Here is a 23,805-nt window from a genome sequence, read left to right on the forward strand (position 1 = left end):
AGAACGATATGCAGCAATTATGAGTCAACCATGCCAGCTCAAGGTCAAGGTCACAACTAAGGGTAGAAGGTTTGAGCCTTCCATTTGGTGTCCACTCTGTATCTCCTAAACCCCTTGAAGGATTTTCATCAAACTTGGGTCAGATGATCACCTCATCAAGAACTCATGAGTCAGCCATGTCAACTCAAGGTCAAGGTCACAACTGAAGGTCAAAGGTTTCAGCTCAGTATCTCCTAAACCCCTTGAAGGATTTTCATGAAACTTGGGTCAAATGATCACCTCATCAAGACGTTGTGCAGAATTCATGAGTCAGCCATGTCAGTTCAAGGTCAAGGTCACAGCTAAAATCAAAGGTTTACCCTTTCACTATCCATAGCAGTGGCGGGGGATTTAGCTGTCGTTCAGACTGCCTTGTCCATTTTACTTTATCTTCTTATCTACTGCTAACTGGATATCAGCAAACTTCAGAATGGTAAAAGGCAGATGATAGTTTAGGCTCAGTTATCCTACAGGTCAAGGTCACTGGAGTTGAATATTGCAAGTTTTATGGCAAGATTCTCAATTTCAAGATCTTTAATTAACGCATCAAACCTCATATAAGGATTGATCTTAGTGGCCCAGGGGGACAGACAACTTTTGGTATAAGGTCAGGTACCTCAAAGGTCAAGGTCACTTTGGTAAGATCTTGTAATAGTGTTTAACTTAATGGCATGCTTCTTAATATCACTTAATCTTAGACTTTATTATATACCTATATAAATTCTGTAAAAAATCGGCTTGTATTTCACAATTAAATATGAACAGACAGACAAAAATTCCATATTGTACCTTTTAAATTCTGTATTGTACCTTCCGTATTGTATGCTGCCGGACTATTTTCATTAATATGCATGACCCGACACATTTCTATAAATAGCGCACATAAAAACTTCAGTAAGTTCCATTTAATATCGATAAACATTGAGGATTTCGTTCAAGAAGAAAACAAGAATCAAAATGGTAAAGGTATATAATAAAAGGGTCATTATAACAGTAGCTTGATCTGGGACTTTGTATTTGGCTCTCGTGGATTTTCCCAGGTCAGATCACACTGCCCTTGCGCGCCTCGTGAGATCCGATCTGGCAAAATCCACTCGAGCTGAATACTGCATCCCAGATCAAGCTACTGTTATAATAACCCTATTGTATCTTAGAACTGGTATCTCTCATACCCCAACTTCCACACCCATGCCCATTTCACCCTCGCCCCTGGCCGCTTCTCCCATTCTCCTTTTAGCTCATTGTTTTATCAGGTGTTACCAGATCAGCTCAGTTTGTGAAGTGAAGATTTGCTATAAAAGTAATTCAGGAATTTAGAAAATTGGCACTTTATTGGAATGTAGACAAGAAACCAGCAAGATTACAGTTTTCAAGATTGAAATGGCTTTGACAAATTGTCATTTAAGTGCCTTGGCATAACAGGTCATATGGCTTGATAAGACAATATTAAAAGAAATTTATAAAAAGAATGGGGTGTGTGGCAGAATGATGTGGATGTAACATTGCAGCTTTTTGTGAAATGCAAGGGTTGGATTCATTTTTTGGCCCAGATGCCTGATAATTTATTTCATTTTCATGACATAAACTGAATTTGTAGCTAAACATGCCACAAGATGAAGTGCTATGTGTACATCAAACATTTGCTCTTACATTCTTGTCATATTTCTGGAAATATATTTTTATGATTTATCTTGCACTGGTATCAAAATTTTTTTTTTCAGAATTTTCAATTTAACTACCTCATCACCCAGTTGTCATAAAAATGTTCAAACCCTTTCAGACTTTTTGATTACAGCTCCACCTATAAGTAAAAAATTCTACATAATATTATGATCTGTATAAATTGTCAAATTTAGCTCCAACCACCATTACTTTTCTGCTCCTCCCATTTTATTTATAGTGTTGTTCTTGATGTGCCTTACCACATTGTGGGTAAGATGATATGTGATTATTAAAAACATGTGTAAATGATTTCAGATTCATAAATGGGTAAATGCTGAATCTATGTTGGAGAAGTGTCTGGTAGGAAAACTGAAGGTTGAAAATCCGATGTTAAGAAATGCTTTACTAAGAAAAAGTAAGATCTTCATTTTGACATGATTTTTCTATATTTTTAAAATACAATTCTAATATGACTAGCAATGCTTAAATCATCACAACGATACTATGTTGACATGTCGATGTGATATTTAGTGCCATATATGGATCGAGAAATAGGGCGTTCAAATTTGATCAAATATTTTACTTGAAATATATGTTTAAAACGAAATGTCACATAGTGCAACTGTCTTGATTAATTTACACACACATTCAGGTGGGTGTTCACTGTGCAGAATAATTCGACATCAATTGCGCTCTAATGGAACTATTCCGCAACACGTATTACCATTTCCGGTCAAGGCATGTATAAACAAAGGAGCGTGATGACACCATTTGACGCAATACATGCATGAAGAAACAGTTCTGTTATATGTTATCTAAATTTTACAGTAAAAAACATAGTAGAATCGAAATAATTTATAGCAGAACCTTGTTTAAACATTATTTGAGCCGTGCCATGAGAAAATCAACATAGTGGGTTTGCGACCTGCAAGGATCCAGACCAGCCTGCGCATCCGCGCAGTCTGGTCAGGATCCATGCTGTTCACTAACAGTTTCTCTAATTGCAATAGGCTTTGATAGCGAACAGCATGGATCCTGACCAGACTGCGCGGATGCGCAGGCTGGTCTGGATCCTTGCTGGTCGCAAACCCACTATGTTGATTTTCTCATGGCACGGCTCATTTATACACTCTAGCAGCTATATGTTGTACGAATAATTTTTCTCGGGCTACGCCTTGGTGAAATTATTACACTCAACATATAACTGTCCATCATGTATAAATAGTGTTAAAACACGGTTTTGCTATAAATTATTTCTTAAATAAATGTTGAGTTGTTGTGAATTATTTGTTGAATGATAAAAGTTTTCTTAATTTTTTGTGTCAAGGAAACAGACCAGAGAAAGAGTTCAGTTTGAAGCTGAAATAGTAAAATATTGTTTAATTTAAAGCTTAGTTTTAATATTATTGAAATGATGAAGAAATTTTTATGTTATTTGCAGGTTCGAAAAGCAGTCTAGAAGCTGTACCAAATGGTTTGTATATTTTTAAAAAATGGATCAAATACCTTTAAACATACATATATATTGCTTAACATCAGTACTTTTGCTATGTGGAAATGTTTACAAATTTTTTCATGTGCGATATCTTAAACTAAAGTCGCATGTTTCTTCCAAATAATACCATAAAATATGAGTATTGACATGTTAATTAGATAAGTAAACAAAACAGATAAAAACAATCTAACAGAACTAACAGTAGGACAAAGCCCCTCCTGGTCATACTGTAAGTGTACTTATATTAGCGCAGCTAAATTTTAGCGCAAATGCCTTAAATTGAGTAGTTTCGACTTATTTGAAATTACTCGAAATAAAAATAAACACACATTGCCTCCTCTATATGTTTAATAATTACCTTGCAAACAATTCTATCATAACAACAAATGTAACAAAATAAAGTGATCATAAGTTAAATAATTAATAACTTTTTATGTCAAAAATAAGTAACCTCCTCAACGGGACCGGGTACGCCCGAGGCTCCTGCCCAGCTGATGAAGGTTAATGAACTTAACTGCCTTGCCAACAATTCTGAACATACTCAACAACAAAAATTAAATATGACAAAAATAAAGTTATCCGTTAAGTAATTAAAACCTAATTCAATCTTAAATACGCAGTAACATTTTCAACGAGACAGGGTAGGCACAGAAGCTCCTGTCAAGTTGGTTTGAAGATAATATTATAAAAAGATGGGATAGTATTATAATAAGATGGGTTGTAACGGCCGCTCTAATTAAACTTGATAGGGTAAGCGCGAGGGCTCCGACCAAGTTGATGAAAAATTCACTCGACGGGAAGGAGACCAAGCGTGACATGCCAGTCAGTCCGAATAATCAAAAATCATACCTTAACGGAAAATCTGTAATTGCAACGCAATGCAGCAACTTAAACAAACTAAGGTTAAATACTAATTGCGGTTCACGTTACTTGAGAGAAGTTTGGGACTATAAACAAGCGAGGCTCCATTCAAGCTCATAGTCTTTGTACTCACGTTGTTGACGACGAAAAACAAATCATCAAAGAGAAAGATAAGCAACCTTACATTACCTAAATCCAATTATTTACTACAGTGTTTTACTGTTTATTAATGCCTGTTACACAACCCCGAGCAATATAGGTCCTACCACACTATAAGAATCGGTCATAATACTTAACTAGGGAACGGCATCAAAACTGTGGTATTCTACTACAATCTTACACTACATTACTAAATATTTACTGTAAAAATCTTTATTTTATTTAACGATGCCTTTTTACGCAACGCAAAGCAGTCTAGGTCCTACAGGACTATAAGAGCCGAACAAAGTGATCCAAAGCAACTTCGAGTCATACGACTTTATTAAAGAATGGCATCAAACCTGTAGTATTCTATTGCAATCTAAACTAATTATTTACTGCCGAAAACTTTGTACTATTTACTGATGCCCTTTACGCAACTCAACGCAATTTGAGTCTTGCCGTACAATAAAAACCGGACCTGTTGACCCAAGGCAACTTCGAGTCACAACAGTTTATTAAAGAATGGTATCAGACCTGTAATATTCCACTGCAATCTAAACTAAATACTTCCTACAGAAAACTTTGTACTACATACTGATGCCTTTTACGCAATGCAACGCAATCTGGGTCTACCGCACTATAAGACCCGGACCTAGTGACCCAAAGCAACTTCGAGTCATAACATTTTATTAAAGAATGGCGTCAAATCTATAATATTCCACTGCACACTTAACTAAATACTTCCTACAGAAAACTTTGTACTGTTTACTGATGCCTTTTACGCAATGCAACGCAATCTAGGTCCTACCGTACTATAAGAGCCGGACCTAGTGACCCAAAGCAACTTCGAGTCATAACACTTTATTATAGATTGGCATCAAACCCGTGACATTCCACTGCAATCTTAACTAAATATTTACTGCAGCAAACTTGGCAAAATATTTACTGATGCCTTACACGCAATGCAACGCAATCTAGGTCCTACCGTACTATAAGAGCCGGACCTAGTGACCCAAAGCAACTTCGAGTCATAACACTTTATTAAAATATGGCATCCAGCCTGTGAAATGTCACTGTAGTCTTTGTAAAGTAATCTAAGTCCTACCTAGCTATAACAGATATACCTAGTGACCCAAAGCAACTTCGAGTCAAAACAAATTATCAGAGAATGGCATCAAACCTTTGGTCTTCTACTGCAATCTTAACTAAATACTTACTGCAAAATCTTTATACTATTTACAGATGCCTTTTTTGCAATGCAAAGCAGTTTAGATCCTACTGTACTACGAGTGCCGGACCTAGTGACCCAAAGCAACTTCGAGTTATAACACTTAATTAGAGAATGGCATCAAAATTGTGGTATTCTACTGCAATCATATAAATACTACATAAATAAATTTTCACTGAAAAAATCTTTATACTATTTACTGATGCCTTTTATACAACACAAAGCAGTCAATGTCCTACCGTAATAAGAACCGGACTGAGTGATCCAAAGCAACTTCGAGTCATAACATTTTATTAGAAAACAGTATCAAAACTGTGGTATTTTACTGCAATCGTAGATAACTAAATATTTACTGCAAAGTGTTTACTATATACTGATGCCTTTCATGCAACGCCAGGCAATCTAGGTTCTACTGTACCATAAGACCCGGACTTAGTAACCCAAAGCAACTTCGTGTCATAACACCTAAAACATTATGCTATTATGTATTGTAGTCTTAGGCAAAGCAAACTACACAACAGCGATTAAACTCGTACAAGCAACGGTTTGCAAGAACGTATGTGGCAATTGCGATGCAACCAGCTAACTACATTATTGAAGCTGTCATGTCCCCTCGGGTACGAATTGGAAACGACCGACGAGAAATGATAGCTGAATGTCTAACAAAGATGCTCTAGATTAGATATAATTATAAACGCTTACTAAATGCATTTAATATAGATATCACGCAGTCTCCCCCTGCCAACTTGAATTCTCCAGTAATATATCATGATAACGTAGAGCGACAATTAAATTATTGTGTCGTAGGCTACCATAAAAGCATAAAATAAATAATTTTATCCCTTTAAAAGCAAGTTCCATAACAAGCTTTAAAACAATATATTTATAATGAACGTTATCTGATTGAGAATCCAGAGTATACAAACACTTGGCATTTAAACGCACATAATTAAATAACACACATTAAAATTGATAACACATCTTATGTTACTGTTTATCTCCACACTTGCTGAATGGCATATTATCCGTGTTCCACATCTAATCATTGTCTTCAGCAGTCCAATACTTCGAGCAAATATGTGTGAAATCGTCTTTGGAAACCTTTTGATTTATTTGTACACTCATCCTCGTCAAGTAACGATCTGAAATATATGACTAGAGCAGAAAATCTGTCTCAACTCTCCTACTGAAACAGCTCGAGATAGAGAGAGGATAATATAACAATGTTGACAAAATGAACATATATGTAAATTATGTGGAACTGGTAAAGAAAATTAAATGCACTTCCTTTTGCTATGTCCTTGTTTACAGAAATTAAGAGCAAAGCATATTCCAGGAAATATTGTATCAATTTATGTCTACTCATTTATTATCCTTATAAGCAGTAGCAATAAAAATGTTGCCATGTACGCATACTATGATTTCATAGAACGTAAACGTTTGCTTTAAATATAATAATATGTACTATATACATGAAACTAAAGTATACAAGTTAATAGGTTTATATTATGAATAAGATTTTAATTTACGTCCCGTATTCCATAAATGTATACTGCTAATTGTATATACATGCATATTTTAATTTTGGGCCGGTGGCCGCTACATCAAATAAACTGCGTCATTATCATTGTCATATTGAAACTGGACGGAAAGGCATTTTATAAAACAGAGCATTGCAAGCGGCGCCTTTGTAATCTCATTATGGGGTGTGGCGGGTGGGCAAAATTGTCAACTTTACATGTACTCGCTCAGCCAACGTACAAAAACAGACAGAGAGCTGCACGAGAATTCTCAGCTTTTTATGCAAGTTTAACAGACTGTTTACCGATATCAAATTTAACTAGCTACAGGCTTGTATAAGCTCGGGTACCAATTTATAACGATAAGCGCGAGGGCGTATCGGTTTCATAGCAACGGACGTGACATTTGATTTCTCTAAAAATAAATCAAATTATTTTAAAAGAAAAATAATTTTTATTATTTGAAATTACTCGAAATAAAAATAAACACACATTGCCTCCTCTATATGTTTAATAATTACCTTGCAAACAATTCTATCATAACAACAAATGTAACAAAATAAAGTGATCATAAGTTAAATAATTAATAACTTTTTATGTCAAAAATAAGTAACCTCCTCAACGGGACCGGGTACGCCCGAGGCTCCTGCCCAGCTGATGAAGGTTAATGAACTTAACTGCCTTGCCAACAATTCTGAACATACTCAACAACAAAAATTAAATATGACAAAAATAAAGTTATCCGTTAAGTAATTAAAACCTAATTCAATCTTAAATACGCAGTAACATTTTCAACGAGACAGGGTAGGCACAGAAGCTCCTGTCAAGTTGGTTTGAAGATAATATTATAAAAAGATGGGATAGTATTATAATAAGATGGGTTGTAACGGCCGCTCTAATTAAACTTGATAGGGTAAGCGCGAGGGCTCCGACCAAGTTGATGAAAAATTCACTCGACGGGAAGGAGACCAAGCGTGACATGCCAGTCAGTCCGAATAATCAAAAATCATACCTTAACGGAAAATCTGTAATTGCAACGCAATGCAGCAACTTAAACAAACTAAGGTTAAATACTAATTGCGGTTCACGTTTGCGTCTATTATGACAACGCGCGAGCTAGATCAATCGGGCTTACAATAGTGTTAAGTCAAAAAACGTTTAAACTGATACCGATTAACGAATCTAACGCCCGGTCACTTTCCAGTCGATAGAATTTTCCCGCCACAATAAATTTTCAGAAATTTATCCCCCAAAATTCTTATCGATTGGAAGCCATGTTCTTAGAAATATAATCTTTTAAACACAGTTGCCAAATGCGATAGCCCAGCCCTGCAGCAAAGATTGTATTTACCTTATGATGTCTTTTAGCAGACAGAATCTTTCTTTCTCTAATTTATTTTTTTCATTTATTTACTTATTAATTCATTTATTAATATATTTATTTTAATTATTTTTGTTTTGTTTTCTAATAATATAAGATGTTATTTTCTGTTCAAATGCTGTCTTCTAATGTTGTAGTTGTTTATTAGCAAAATTATCCACAAAGACCCGCGGTTCTCTTCATGACTTACAAAAACATCTAAATGGCAACTGTTGTGGCAATGAACTGTCAATACGCTACTTTTAGGATGATAACAGTAAATCTAATGTTTATTTTAAAACGACATATTTATTCTGTACGTACACGGCCGATATATAGGTCACGCACACACCTGTTCAATATAAGCTACACGCCTCGTTGAATATGCCATGTCGATAAAGTAGAATGCTTGACATGTAACCGTTTACTCTATGTTTTTAAATTGCTGCCACTTATTCATCATTAAATATTTTTCTATACTGTTTTTTGTGTTTTCCGGCCAAAAGTTTGAATTATGTGCATAAAGTGTTTTACATGTATTTACTATAAAAACTTAGTAGTTATTTATGATAGTGCCATATAAAATCTCACATGTAATCCTGTATAAAATCAGCTGTTTTTATGTAATTTTGTTGAACTTTCTGTCAATAATTTATCAAAAATGCTATAGAATTCCAGCTATATTTATTCTCTAGCGGTGCTGTAAGTTTGAGGCCATAATATTAAATAATGAACTTTACACACGTTTTTTATGAACGTGACGCCCAAATTTCGCGTGAGCCGTTTAAATAACTAATTACTAGTTTCTTTACTGTTTATTTACTTATACATCTTCACTACTACATTTTTCTAATATTCACTGCTAAATTTTCCTATGATGACTACCTCTTTCATACCCAGTTGTCCCGGACCGTGCACCAACCAGTATGTACTTTTGCCGTCCGAAACCCGTTCATCCTAGATTTTGAACTAACCTTACCATAAAACTAGGTCAATGTAATGATTCAGTTTCTACGGGACGATACTAATAGGCGATACAAATGGGCCCGCAACCCTTCCTGCTTCATCTTCCTTATTTCTTTCTGTATTATACAAGAATTCAGTGCAACCGAGCAAAGATTTTTTGAATTCAAAGCAATCGAGAATAGGAAACTCTTGGTTAAAACCACCCATCTACTTTACCGTTATCACGTGCATATCGTTTCAAAGCGTTTATATTAGCTGGTGATTTGGCCGAGTTAATTATCCGAACTGAAAAACATCTTTGTGACCGCGATGTTTGAAGGAATTTACTTGCAAAAAGAGGATTTTTATACCATTATGCCGCCACACCCACTTTGAGAATTATTATTAGCACATGGAATATTGCTACTTATACAGTTATTAGAAAGAACTACATCAGAATTTGAAAGAATTTGTTCAAAATCAATAACAATTGACCCACCAGAATAATCCTGTAGTAGTCTGTTTCCTCTATCGTCAATGTCACCAGTGTTGACTGTTCGACCTTCAGGTGCCACAAGTTCGCCAGCAGGCCTGCTTTCAAGGTTACACTCGTCGGCTTTTCATTTACGACGGACCTCTCGTATTACGCCTGTTCTCTTCATTGACGGTTGTTGTCAGACCAGCCCGCTTCTCTTATTACAACCTCTCGGCAAGCGTAGAGAATTAAATTCTTTATAAAATTGTCAACTCAAAATTGTCAACTTTACATGTACTCGCTCAGCCAACGTACAAAAACAGACAGAGAGCTGCACGAGAATTCTCAGCTTTTTATGCAAGTTTAACAGACTGTTTACCGATATCAAATTTAACTAGCTACAGGCTTGTATAAGCTCGGGTACCAATTTATAACGATAAGCGCGAGGGCGTATCGGTTTCATAGCAACGGACGTGACATTTGATTTCTCTAAAAATAAATCAAATTATTTTAAAAGAAAAATAATTTTTATTATTAGCGCGTACTTGTATTAGCGCAGTATCAGCAGCGCTAAAATAACCATTTGGCGGTATCTGAAACACCAATTTCCGATGAAATACAGAATAGCCCGAAACATTCAAGAATGAAGCCTATTCACGCGAATTGGCTTATACTGCCCATCAGAATTTCGACAATACTAAATGGCCGGCGGCTGACTGGTATTCGTAATAAAATTGACACGGCCTGCAAATAAACATGCATAGGTCTACAGTATGACATAAAATCTAAATTCTTAGATCATGTTACTCTGTATACTGTACATTTGTACATGTTTACAGTGCAGAATGGTGATAATTGTTTGTTTTCAAATTCACACTTGGTTTTCAAAGCAGTAAAATGTTATGGTGACACTCGTAATTAGCGCCACCAGACAAACGACGATCTACTCTGAAGGAACTTGAAACTTGATGAAAAATGCAACTTAATTTACAAAAATAGATGACTTTTGTACTGATGTTTAAACAGCAAAACTTTCAGCAGAATATTAGTTAGGAATACAGTTATTGTCATATTTACACAATACATTTTTCTCAATACGATAAATGTAACTTTTTATTAGGAAAGCCTTTCATTTCAGTCTAATATTAGCGCTAGACATGAATTAGCGCATGCCCGATCCCGCTAATAGCACGAAAATTAGTACTCCGCTAATATTAATACACTTACAGTAACCTCTCCTGCTGAATTTTGAATAAGTGGACAAAATCCTCATAAAATTTCATTATTGTTTAGCTCGACTATTAGAAATTATTTGAAAATTTTCAAATAGTAGAGCTTTTGTTGTCACTGTCTCATTGGCTTCTGAGTCACAGAAATTTCACATGTAAGCAGTTTCTGTTAAACTGCTAAGGCTAATGTTTTCAAACTTCATACACATTCAACATCATGAGATGACCTCTTGTTTCTAATTCTGGGATCACAAATATTTATTGCTGCTGGTTATTACTACAAAGGCTGGTCAATGGTTTAGAGGCCATTCAGAGGTTTTTAGGCTTACTGCCGCTTTAAACACAGGGTCAGATTAAAAAATATACAAATGTATGTGTTTAGGGTTACTTGACTTGAAAGGTATCCCTATATACATATTTTTAGCTCGCCTGTCACAAAGTGACAAGGTTAGCTTTTGTGATCACGCAGCGTCCATCGTCTGTGCATCCGTGCATGCGTAAACTTTTGCTTGTGACCACTCTAAGGTCACATTTTTCATGGGGTCTTTATGAAAATTAGTCAGAATGTTCACCTTGATGATATCTAGGTGAAGTTCGAAACTGGGTCACGTGCAGTCAAAAACTAGGTCAGTAGGTCTAAAAAGAGAAAAACATTGTGACCTCTCTAGAGGCCATATTTTTCACAAGATCTTCATGAAAATTGGTCAGAATGTTTACCTTGATGATATCTAGGTCAAGTTTGAAACTGGGTCAAGTGCCTTCAAAAACTAGGTCAGTAGGTCAAATAATAGAAAAACCTTGTGACCTCTCTAGAGGCCATATTTTCAATGGGATCTGTATGAAAATTGGTCTGAATGTTCATCTTGATGATATCTAGGTCAAGTATGAAACTGAGTCACATGCAGTCAAAAACTAGGTCAGTAGGTCTAAAAATAGAAGAACCTTGTGATCTCTCTAGAGGCCATACTTATGAATGGATCTTCATGAAAATTGGTCAGAATGTTCACTTTGATAATATCTAGGTCATGTTCGAAACTGGGTCATGTACCTTCAATAACTAGGTCAGTAGATCAAATAATAGAAAAACCTTGTGACCTTTCTAGAGGCCATATTTTTTATGGGATCTGTATGAAAGTTGGTCTGAATGTTCATCTTGATGATATCTAGGTCCAGTTTGAAACTGGGTCAACTGTGGTCCAAAACTAGGTCAGTAGGTCTAAAAATAGAAAAACCTTGTGACCTCTCTAGAGGCCATACTTTTGAATGGATCTTGATGAAAATTGGTCAGAATGTTCACCTTGATGATATCTAGGTCAAATTTGAAACTGGGTCACGTGCCATCAATAACTAGGTCAGTAGGTCAGATAATCTTGTGACCTCTCTAGAGGCCATATTTTTCAATGGATCTTCATGAAAAGTGGTCAGAACTTTTATCTTGATGATATCTAGGTCAGGTTCAAACCTTGGTCACATGAGCTCAAAAACTAGGTCACTATGTCAAATAATAGAAAAAACGACGTCATACTCAGTTCAAAACTGGGTCATGTGGGGACAGGTGAGCGATTCAGGACCATCATGGTCCTCTTGTTTTTCCTGGCCTAATTTATTAATATTTGTAGTAATTACAAAGCGTCTCTGGTTTGAAACTTGATCTAGAGCAATCCAGAGGTTCACAGGCATGTTACCCCTTTAAAAAATCGATTGGGACATACTTGGTGGTAGTACACTAAATACATATGCCAAACTAAAACATTAGATGTTTATATGTATAATGGGAAAGTAAATGAAATGTGTTTGTTTACACACAAAGCTTCAGGTGATCAGTTTTCTCCTGAGAATCAGTGCAAATGTTGCAATGTCATACTGTTTAGTGTATAAATTAGTGGACATGACTGTCAGAAAATAATGCATAGTGCCAGTTAAGTTGTTGTAGCTGGAACTACATACTACTTCATTTTGGTTATGATGATGAGCCCTTGTATTTAACAACCATATACTTATTATACTTTATATGCTTTATCAGTTCTTAGTCTTGGTTGCTTTAATCAATGAATTAGATTGCAACAAATATCTACAATTCCCACCCATTTTATTTTCTTTCAATCAAAGATTGGCAGTATTTCAAAATGTCGAAATGGTTTAAATGTTAACAAATACATCACTATTTCAGATTGTTTCAGCTGCTAAACTATCTTTATCAAAGTCTGAAACAGAATGCAGATATATCTAAGTAAATCATTTTGTTTCATGAAATTCCCCATGTTTCAGGTGGGATAGCTGCACCAACTTTCTTGACTCCACCTACACCACCTGAGCAGAAACCAAGGTAAATGTCTTGCTTGCTTGTGCTAGTCATTTTCCCATTAAATTTTGTAAGTGGTGTTTCATTATAGGGGGTATATAGGTCGGTTGGTTTTCATGGTTTCCGGACTATAACTCATGAAAGGCTTGACAGATTTAAATAATTTTTGGTACACAGGTGTAACATCATTAAATACAGGTCAAGTTGGACTTTGAGGTCAAAGGTCAAGTTTACAATGCCTGGAACTGTTAAACGGTTTCTGGAAGGTAACTTGAGAATGCTTGGGCCTAGGATCAAAAACTTTGGTACACAGGTGTAACATCATAAAATACAGGTTAAGTTCGATTTTGAGGTCAGTAGGTCAAAGGTCAAGGTCACAGTGACCAGGAACAGTTAAACCGTTTCCAGAGGATAACTTGAGAATGCTTGGGCCTAGGATCATGAAAGTTGATAGGAAGGTTGGTCATGACCAGCAGATGACTATTGATTTTTAGGTCAGTAGGTCAAAGGTCAAGGTCCGTATTATGGGGGTATAATTCATGTAATTCGTCACTCCTGTGGCAGCTCTAGTCTATACTGGTGTAATCAAGAAACATAATGTATTCCTAGTTTTCTGACAAGTTTTATTTGCGGGGGCCTTAGTGGCCCCAGTGGTTAAGGTCACTGACTTTGAATCGCTTTAATTTTAATACCCAGCCCTCTAGCTGGCTTGCAGAAGGTTGACTGATACTTAGAGTGGCTCTAACAGCTTGTCTCACTTTTCCATAAGGTTTATCCCTGATTTGTCTTTAACCTTTAACCTGTTGGCGGCAAGTGAATTTGCCTTTGCAACCAGGGCAGACCAAGATCAACCTGCATATCCGTGCAAGCTGATCATGGTCTGCACTGTTTGCTATACAGTCAGTAAATTTTCAGTGAACACACCTTTCAATAATAAATGGAACTGCCCAAATTGAACGATGGATCAGTTCATTTAAGAAATTAAGCAGGGTAAAGGTTGAATATAATGCAATACCATTATTGTTATACATCATTATGTCTCCCACCACACAGTGGTGTGGGAGACATATTGATTTACTCCAGTCTGTCTATGTGTCTGTCTGTCACAAAGCTTGTCCGCACTCTAAGTCGAACATTTCTCATCCGATTTTCACCAAACTTAAACAAAATGTGTTTGACCATAAGACCTCAACCAAGTTCGATAACTAGCTAAATCGGCCAAGACACTTCGGAATTATGGCCCTTGACAATAATTTATGAATCACCTAGATGCATAAATATGCTGAAGTCTTCATTCTCAAACATGCACCAAAAACCATTCATCTTGTCTGCACTCTAAGTCGAACATTTCTCATCTGATCTTCACCAAACTTAAACAAAATGTGTTTGACCATAAGACCTCAACCAAGTTCGATAACTAGCTAAATCGGCCAAAACACTTCGGAATTATGGCCCATGACAATAATTTATGAATCGCCTAGATGCATAAATATGCTGAAGTCTTCATTCTCAAACATGCACCAAAAACCATTCATCTTGTCTGCACTCTAAGTCGAACATTTCTCATCCGATCTTCACCAAACTTGAACGAAATGTGTTTGACCATAAGGCCTCAGCCAAGTTTGATAACTAGCTAAATCGGCCAAAACACTTCGGAATTATGGCCCTTGACAATAATTTATGAATCACCTGGATGCATAAAAATGCTGAAGTCTTCATTCTCAAACATGCACCAAAAACCATTCATCTTGTCCGCACTCTTAAGTCAAACATTTCATATCCGATCTTCACCAAACTCGAACAAAATGTGTTTGCAAATAAGACCTTGGCCAAGTTCGATAACTAGCCAAATCGGTTAAGACACTTCGGAATTATGGCCCTTGACAATAACTAATGAATCACCTAGACTCATAAAAATGCTGAAGTCTTCATTCTCAAACATGCACCAAAAACCATTCATCTTGTCTGCACTCTAAGTCAAACATTTCGTATCCGATCTTCACCAAACTCGAACAAAATGTGTTTGCTAATAAGACCTTGGCCAAGTTCGATAACTAGCCAAATCGGTTAAGACACTTCGGAATTATGGCCCTTGACAATAACTAATGATTCACCTAAACTCATAGAAATGCTGAAGTCTTCATTCTCAAACATGCACCAAAAACCATTCATCTTGTCCGCATTCCAAGTCAAACATTTTTTATCCGATCTTCACCAAACTTAAACAAAATGTGTATGACCATAATTCCTCTCCCAGGTTCGATAACTAGCAAAATTGGTATAGGCATTTCAGAATTATGGCCCTTGAATTACTGAAAATCAGGCATTTTACTCTTCAAAGGTATATTTGTTGTGACTAAACAGTATAAAAACACTGACTTAGTGTTTAGATGATTAGGCAGTTGTGGGAGACATGCGCTTTTCTCAAAAGTAGCTCTAGTTATAAAGAAATCTTAGGGTGGTACAAGTTATAGAATCTTTTTAAATTTTTAAGATATCTTGATTGAATCTGAATTTGCCATCACAAAATTATTTTGAAGGGGTATTTTTTGTCTGAAATTTTGGCTGTTTTAACACTTGGTTGATGGATTGTTATAAAACTTTCAGGATATCTTAGTTTGCATATTAGCAACATTTTCATGCAAAATTTTGTAAAATTTCAGAAAACAATTTACAGTAGGAAAAATACATTCCTAAAGATATTTTTAAAAAAATGATCCTACTACTACCCTTTGAAGACCTTTAGAATGATGTATGGCTTATACAACTGTATCTAGATCTTGCAAAAAAAAGCCGCAATTTGCAAAAAAACCTTGTTATTGATTAGGTTGATCCAACAGTAGGGTCCTCCTCTGCCATTAAACCTGAAAATTTACTGTAAGACCTGTGCTGTGCTCATGCGATGTAAAACCCTACAAAACAAACTAGTTTATTGTAGCTTGACCTATATAGAAGTTGAGTGCCTTTAGAAGTAATGTATGCTCAAACCTCTGTAACAAGTATTAAAAAAAAAAGGAGAAATTACTGGTCCTTCTGCAAATTTGAAAAAACTGGGTTGTACCTTTGACATCATGTATCACAATGCATTACTTAGTTTTAAAGATTTTCATGACCTCAAATTGAGTTCAGAATATCTTCTATAATGGCCATAAATTCAAAAAAGGCTTAATTTATGAAATAAACAATGACTTGGCCCCACTGGGAATTTTAAAAATGTTGCTTGAGTTTCTGTGTCAGAGATTTTTCATTCCATGAGTGTTAATGTGATCCTGAAAGAATTGGGTATATTCAAAATAGATCTATTTTATAAATTTTATTATAGTGGTACAGGAGTAACACATCAGACTTCAACCCATGTATGAGTAGAATTTAACTACAATCCTTTACCATTTTTGAGCATGAGTACCGGTCAAAATTCCATGAATTAATTTCTACAAATAGTTAACATAAGTTGTTAGAACTTATAAGTCAGTGTAAAATAAATAGATTAAACAAAAGAGAAAATTCTGATGTTTTCAATAAAGGTAGAAGGCTTGACTCGGTCTGGTGTATTATAGGTTTGACTGGTACCAGAGCAATAAGACAGTATCAGTGGTAGCGTACACAAAATGGACGGAGATGAAAGATGAGAACGTGATTATAGATTGGGAGGAGAGGTCGCTTCTAGTCACAATGCATATAAAACAATCGGTCTTCTACATACATTTAGGTAAGCTCTTTTCCATGATACGGTGACAAACCAAGTAATATTGTGGTAAAATTTTCAGTCATATATTAAGGCATGTTTGTTTCATGTTATAACATCTGCAGTTTTCTATGGAATCGGTGGTTTATGCTTTAGTTATAGACATACTGTAATTGTATGTCAATTAATATGTAGTTGAAACTTAGTATCTTGAATTCAACAAGACTGAGCATTTTACTTCAAGATAACAGAAATTTGTCTATAAAAAAATACTTTATGCACGTGTTCAGGACAGGATGAAAATTTCTTTGAATGGCTGGAATTCAAGAAAAGCAAGTTCTAGATGGCAAGTCCCAGCTGTATGTAGATAATTGATTCTTCAAGGCAAATGTGTCAGTAAGTTTTCATGTATAATATGTACCTGTTCAAAATAAATACATGTATATTTCTGTTTTTACTAACAGATCTAGAGAAAGATGTAACAGACAGTTACCATGGTAAGTTATATATCTGTAGGGAGTAATTGCTGCTGTTGACAGTCAATTAAGTGAAGTTTGCCTATATAAATACATGTATGTCAATAGTTTGTTCAAAAAGTAAATGCTGTAGTACTTGACTCATTAGTTCCTTAATTTATGGTGAAGAATTTAAATCTGACTTGTATATTACTTTCGTAATTTAAAGTATTAAGAATAATACAGATTAGAGTAATATTTTAAGTACAGTCAAACACTACTCACTCGAGCATTAGTGTCTTGAGTAAAAGGGCTTATTTGAGCAAATGTGGTGCCTGTTTGTTTCCCTTATATTTTATACATTTAGAATGCTCGAGACCATGGATAGCATTGTTGCTTGTCCATTTGCAGCTTTGAACATTCAGTGTTTCACTGTATTAGGTTAGTGTCTGTAAAATGCTTTTGGAAGTTAATTGAATGTTCACCTTTTGAAAAATTGTTAAAAGTTAACTCCCTCAAAAAATGTGTTATAGACATCATTTCTCTTGTTTAAGGTTCTAGAAGTGAGATTAGAGGCCAGTCTCAAAGCTTTAGCATCTGATTGGTTGATTCTGTTTTCAAATTGGCCAAAAGCAAGGCTGCATTCTAAGACTGTTTTCCAAAGACAAGTTTATAATCTTTTGTTTTCAAAGCTGCTGCATCTTGCTTTATTTCAGTGAATATATCTGAAGATAGTGGGAAAGTGGAGATAGTTCTGGAGAAAGCACAGCCAGATGTGCAGTGGTCCAGTATAGGAAAACATCTCGACAAACATAATCTGTATATACCAGATAAAAATTACAGTAAGTAAGACTGTTATATCTAGGATCATGGAGTCCATCATTATAGTATTATGTTTAAGCCTGTGCTAGCAGACATGAGAGGAGCTGCTCATTCCATGTCAGATTTTTTTCTTGTGAACAGACTCGTTCAAACAGATCATTTGCTAGAATTATTTTTCTTGGTTACTGTTCTGTGGTTCTTAAGGACAGTCTGCTTGTATTTTGGAAAGAGACTGACAGGACATGGTTAGATAGCTATATTTTTATGCCCCCCTTCAAAGAAGGAGGGGTATATTGTTTTGGAGATGTCTGTCGGTCAGTCGGTCTGTATGTAGACCAATCCGTTTCCGGATGATAACTCAAGAATGCTTGGGCCTAGGATCATGAAAGTTGATAGGAGTGTTGGTCATCACCTGCAGATGACCCCTATTGATTTTGGGATCTGTATGTCAAAGGTCAAGGTCACAGTGACCCTGAACAGTTAAACGGTTTCCGGTTGATAACACAAGAAGGATCAGGAAAATTGATAGGGTGATTAATCATGACCAGCAGATGACCCCTATTGATTTTGAGGTCATTTGGTCAAAGTTCAAGGTCAGATTGGCCAGGAACAGTTAAACGGTTTCTGGATGATAACTTGAGAACACTTGAGCCAAGGGTCATTAAAGATGATAGAGAGGTTCATCATGACCAGCAATGACCCCTATTGATTTAAAGGTCAGTAGGTCAAAGGTCAAGGTTACAGTGACCCGGAACATTTAAACCGTTTCCAGACAATTGCTTGAGAATGCTTGGACCTAGGATCATGAAACTTGATAGGGAGGTTGGTCATGACCTGTAGATGACCCCTATAGATTTTGAGGTCTGTAGGCTAAAGGTCAAGGTCACATTGACTCGGAACAGTTAAACCCTTTCCGGACAATACATTGAGAACGCTTGGGCCTAGGATCACTAAACTTGATATGGAGGTTGATCATGACCACTGTTAATTTTGAGGTCAGTAGGTCAAAGATCAATGTCACATTGAACAGAACCTTTTGTTTACAGTGAGCAAATAATTTCTGTTCCTTGTGCAATTACTGAATGTATCAAGGGGGGCATTTCGTGTTCGACGAGCTCTTGTTAATCTATTTATTTTCCATTGATTCTAGAGAAAGATCTCATAACTACATATATAAACAATGCTTACTGCCTACTTCCTGGTGTTTTTTTTACTGGTACTTTGTGCTTTTGGTAAGGGATTGTGGAGACTGCAGTCAAAATTCCCCTCTCACCGAGATTTGAACACTCATCCTCTCAGTCACACATCCTACCCAGATACCTGTGTCTGTCCTGAAGATATTTGAAAGCTTGTGTATTAAGCTGAGGAAGTACCTGGTTAAATCCTTGTAACGGTATTGAAAGTATTCATGTTGAAATCATGTGGTTGGTAACTTAGGGAAGTTCTGTACTGCAGGTATTGTAATAAAATACATTCTTGATATTCAACTTTATCTTGGAGTTTTCCTTATATCTTATGTTTTAGTTGTCCGAAACACTTAATAACTGTAGTGTTTTACTCATCCCCCTGCAACCACAAGCAGTTTTACTGTAGTTATAAATTTGTTTTGAGAATGTGCTGGATAAGAAATTTGAAGAAATAAAAAAATCCTATCTATTGCAATATTTTTAGCCTCACCTGTATATTTTTAGATCCTGCATTCAGAGACTGTACTATAGAGAAGATAGAAGCCATTACACAAGATACCAATCTCTACTGCCTCTGTCTACCTAGAGGATGTCGAATGAAAGTACCCACTGGGTGGCATGTTCATATAAAACATACTATAGAAGGTAAAGCTGTTTACAGTTAAACTCAGGTAAAGCAAAAACTTGGATATTAGGAACATGTTTTCATTCAAAGTTTAGTTGTCATTCTAAGTTCAGTTCTTTAATTTGCTATTTAAATCAAAGGATATAGCAAAGTTATAGCCAAATACTTGGTCATATGGAACCCATATTATGCCTCCCATCAAAGAAGCTGGAGTATATTGCTTTGCACCTGTCAGTCTCATCTGTTGGTCAGTCTGTAGAATAGTTCCGGCCCAATAACAACTTGATCCAGGACCTTCAAACTCAGAAGTATGATTGGGCTTATAGAGTTGATGAAGCACATAGTTTTTGGGGTCAGTAGGTCAAAGGTCAAGGTCGCAGGGGGCCGAACCTTGGAAACGTTTTTCACACAATAACTGGAGAACCACTTGACCCAGGACCTTCAAACTTTGTAGCTTGATTGAGTTTTGGAGTAGATGACCCCTATTGTTTTTGAGATCAGAAGGACAAAGGTCAAGGTCATGAGCTTGGAAACCGTTACCACTCATTAACTTGAGGACAACTCGAGCCAGGACCTTCAAACTTGGTAGCTTGATTGGGCTAATGAACTTGATTACCCCTATTTTTTGGGAGGGTGAGTAGGTCAAAGATAAAGGTCACAGTGGCCTGAACCTTAAAACAGTTTCTGCCCAGTAACTTGAGAACAACTTGCCCAGAACCTTCATGATTGATAGCATGGTTGGGCTTATGAAGTAGATGACTCCTAATATATTTGGGGTCAGTTGTTCAAAAGTCAATGTAACAGGGGCCTGAACCTTGAAAACTGGTTCCACTCAACCCAGAACCTTCAAACTTGGTAGCTTGTTTGGGCTTATGAAGTTGATGACTCCTGTTATTTTGGGAGTTAGTAGGTCAAATGTCAAGGTCATAGTGATAATGGGACTGAAAATGGGACAACCTATCATGGGGGGCCATGCATGTTTTACAATTAACAAATATCGTGGTGGTCAGGAATCTACAATTTATCTAGAAATGTTATTGATAATGTCAGCTTCCTTATGACTGGAGTAATGTAGATCATAGCATTTGTAAAACTGCAGAAATTGAGAATGAAGATTTTCACAGATACATTCAGCATACTATTAATGGAATGTAGAATCGCAGATGTAGTATTTATCAGTCAGTCTGTCTGTCTGGCCATCTGCCATGAAAGTTTGTCAGGATTACTTCTCTGAAACTACTGATGGGATTTCAACCAGACTTTATTTAGTTTTATAATAGGCCAGATCAGAGTAGGCAGGCCAGAGTTATGTGCACTGATTTAACAAAAATACCATATTTCACAACGTTTATGCTTGAGCTTTTTATGCCCCCAAAGGGAGGCATATTAGTTTTCAACTGTCTGTCCGTTTGTTAGTTCGTTCGTCACAACGTTAATTTTTTGCATAAAGGCACTTTACTTGCGAACCACTGCACCCAGGACCTTCAGACTTCACATGCTGATAGTACTTATTGAGTACACCACCCATACTGACTTTGGGGTCACCAGGTCAAAGGTCAAGGTCACAGGGGCCAACGTTAACTTTTTACATGAAGGCACTTTTCTCGTGAACCACTGCACCCAGGACCTTCAAACTTCACCTGCTGATAGTACTTATTGAGTACACCACCCCTACTGACTTTGGGGTCACCAGGTCAAAGGTCAAGGTCACAGGGGCCAATGTTAACTTTTTGCATAAAGGCACTTTACTCGCGAACCACTGCACCCAGGACCTTCAAACTTCACTTGCTGATAGTACTTATTGAGTACACCACCCCTACTGACTTTGAAGTCACCAGGTCAAAGGTCAAGGTCACAGGGGCCAACGTTAATTTTTTGCATGAAGGCACTTTACCCGCAAACCACTTCACCCAGGACCTTCAGACTTCACATACTGATAGTACTTAATGAGTGCACCACCCCTACTGACTTTGGGGTCACCAGGTCAAAGGTCAAGGTCACAGGGGCCAACGTTAACTTTTTGCACGAAGGCACTTTACTCGCGAACCACTTCACCCAGGATCTTCAACTTCACATGCTGATAGTACTTATTGAGTACACCACCCCTACTGACTTTGGGGTCACCAGGCCAAAGGTAACGGTCACAGGGGCCAACGTTAACTTTCTGCATGAAGGCACTTTACTCGCGAACCACTTCACCCAGGACCTTCAAACTTCACATGCTGATAGTACTTGTTGAGTACACCACCCCTACTGACTTTGGGGTCACCAGGTCAAAGGTCAAGGTCACCAGGTCAAAGGTCAAGGTCAAGGCATTTTTCACCATTAGTGACAGCTCTTGTTGTGTTATGCCCAGATTTTGCTTATCCATTTTTCAAAGCAGTCTGTCTCCAGTAGTCCATCTTTCATGTATGTGATTTATTTTCAGGTACGAAGATAGTAAAAAGCTTTACCTCTGTGTTACCATCCCCCATGTGTATGATTTATTTTCAGGTATGGAAGTAGTTAGAAGCTATACCTCTGTGTTACCATCTCTAACATATATGATTTATTTTCAGGTATGGAAGTAGTTAGAAGCTATACCTCTGTGTTACCATCTCTAACATATATGATTTATTTTCAGGTATGGAAGTAGTTAGAAACTATACCTCTGTGTTACCATCTCTAACATATATGATTTATTTTCAGGTATGGAAGTAGTTAGAAACTATACCTCTGTGTTACCATCTCTAACATATATGATTTATTTTCAGGTATGGAAGTAGTTAGAAGCTATACCTCAGTGTTACCATCTCTAACATCAGAGAATCAAGACGACAGACTCAAGCAGGGAACAGTTATATACCTCATGATCAAAATATATAAAGACGGAGCATTTACACCTTGGCTTTCCACTTTGAAACCAGGTAGGTACTTATATGTTCATCTTTGATAAGTAAGTTTAAGAAAAAAATGCTCTAGTCTTCACTACTTAACATGAGTAGTTGATGAAATTAATGTAGATTAAAGCTTTACGAAGTGTGGAATCTTTTTAATTTTTTTGTGGGGGCGAATTTTGATTGTTTGGGCTAAAATACATGGGGATAAGAACTGAAAATGAAATAAATGGGATTTTTTTTTATGTTGATTTAATTTTTGCAAATCTTGAAAAAATAAGTCTGCAATGAAAATAAATGATTTTACAGAATATATTTTGGAAAGGAATCAGCATTTTACACACCAACAATGCTACATGTCACTACATGTCATCATGTTAAAAGCAAAGACATTTTATATAGATGTATTAACTTTTTGTGATCGTGTGGTGTCCGTCGTCCGTGCGTGCGTCCGTAAACTTTTGCTTGTGACCACTCTAGAGGTCACATTTTTCATGGGATATTTATGAAAGTTGGTCAGAATGTTCATCTTGATGATATCTAGGTCCTGTTTGAAACTGGGTCATGTGCGGTCAAAAACTAGGTTGATAGGTCTAAAAATAGAAAAACCTTGTGACCTCTCTAGAGGCCATATATTTCATGAGATCTCCATGAAAATTGGTCAGAATGTTCACCTTGATGATATCTAGGTCAAGTTTGAAAGTGGGTCACGTGCCATCAAAAACTAGGTCAGTAGGTCAAATAATAGAAAAACCTTGTGACCTCTCTAGAGGCCATATTTTTCATGGGATCTGTATGAAAATTGGTCTGAATGTTCATCTTGATGATATCTAGGTCAAGTTCGAAACAGGGCCATGTGTGGTCAAAAACTAGGTCAGTAGGTCTAAAAATAGAAAAA

The 23,805-nt window shown here is 36.5% G+C and overlaps 1 protein-coding gene across 3 annotated transcripts in view; it reads left to right on the forward strand.

Moving 5' to 3' along the window:
• Positions 1-23,805, forward strand: part of LOC123552309 (cytochrome b5 reductase 4-like) — a 76,896-nt gene that overhangs the window by 41,157 nt on the left and 11,934 nt on the right. For all 3 annotated transcript variants that reach the window (XM_045341864.2, XM_053541814.1, XM_045341863.2), the window contains exons 6-13: positions 2,017-2,116; positions 3,143-3,175; positions 13,224-13,281; positions 16,815-16,966; positions 17,407-17,439; positions 18,114-18,239; positions 19,911-20,051; positions 22,785-22,937. In XM_045341864.2, the coding sequence (XP_045197799.2) occupies positions 2,017-2,116; positions 3,143-3,175; positions 13,224-13,281; positions 16,815-16,966; positions 17,407-17,439; positions 18,114-18,239; positions 19,911-20,051; positions 22,785-22,937 (796 nt within the window). The remainder of the gene's footprint in view (positions 1-2,016; positions 2,117-3,142; positions 3,176-13,223; positions 13,282-16,814; positions 16,967-17,406; positions 17,440-18,113; positions 18,240-19,910; positions 20,052-22,784; positions 22,938-23,805) is intronic.

Source organism: Mercenaria mercenaria, chromosome 4, assembly GCF_021730395.1.
Source record: "Mercenaria mercenaria strain notata chromosome 4, MADL_Memer_1, whole genome shotgun sequence".
NCBI classification, from domain to species: Eukaryota; Metazoa; Mollusca; class Bivalvia; order Venerida; family Veneridae; genus Mercenaria; species Mercenaria mercenaria.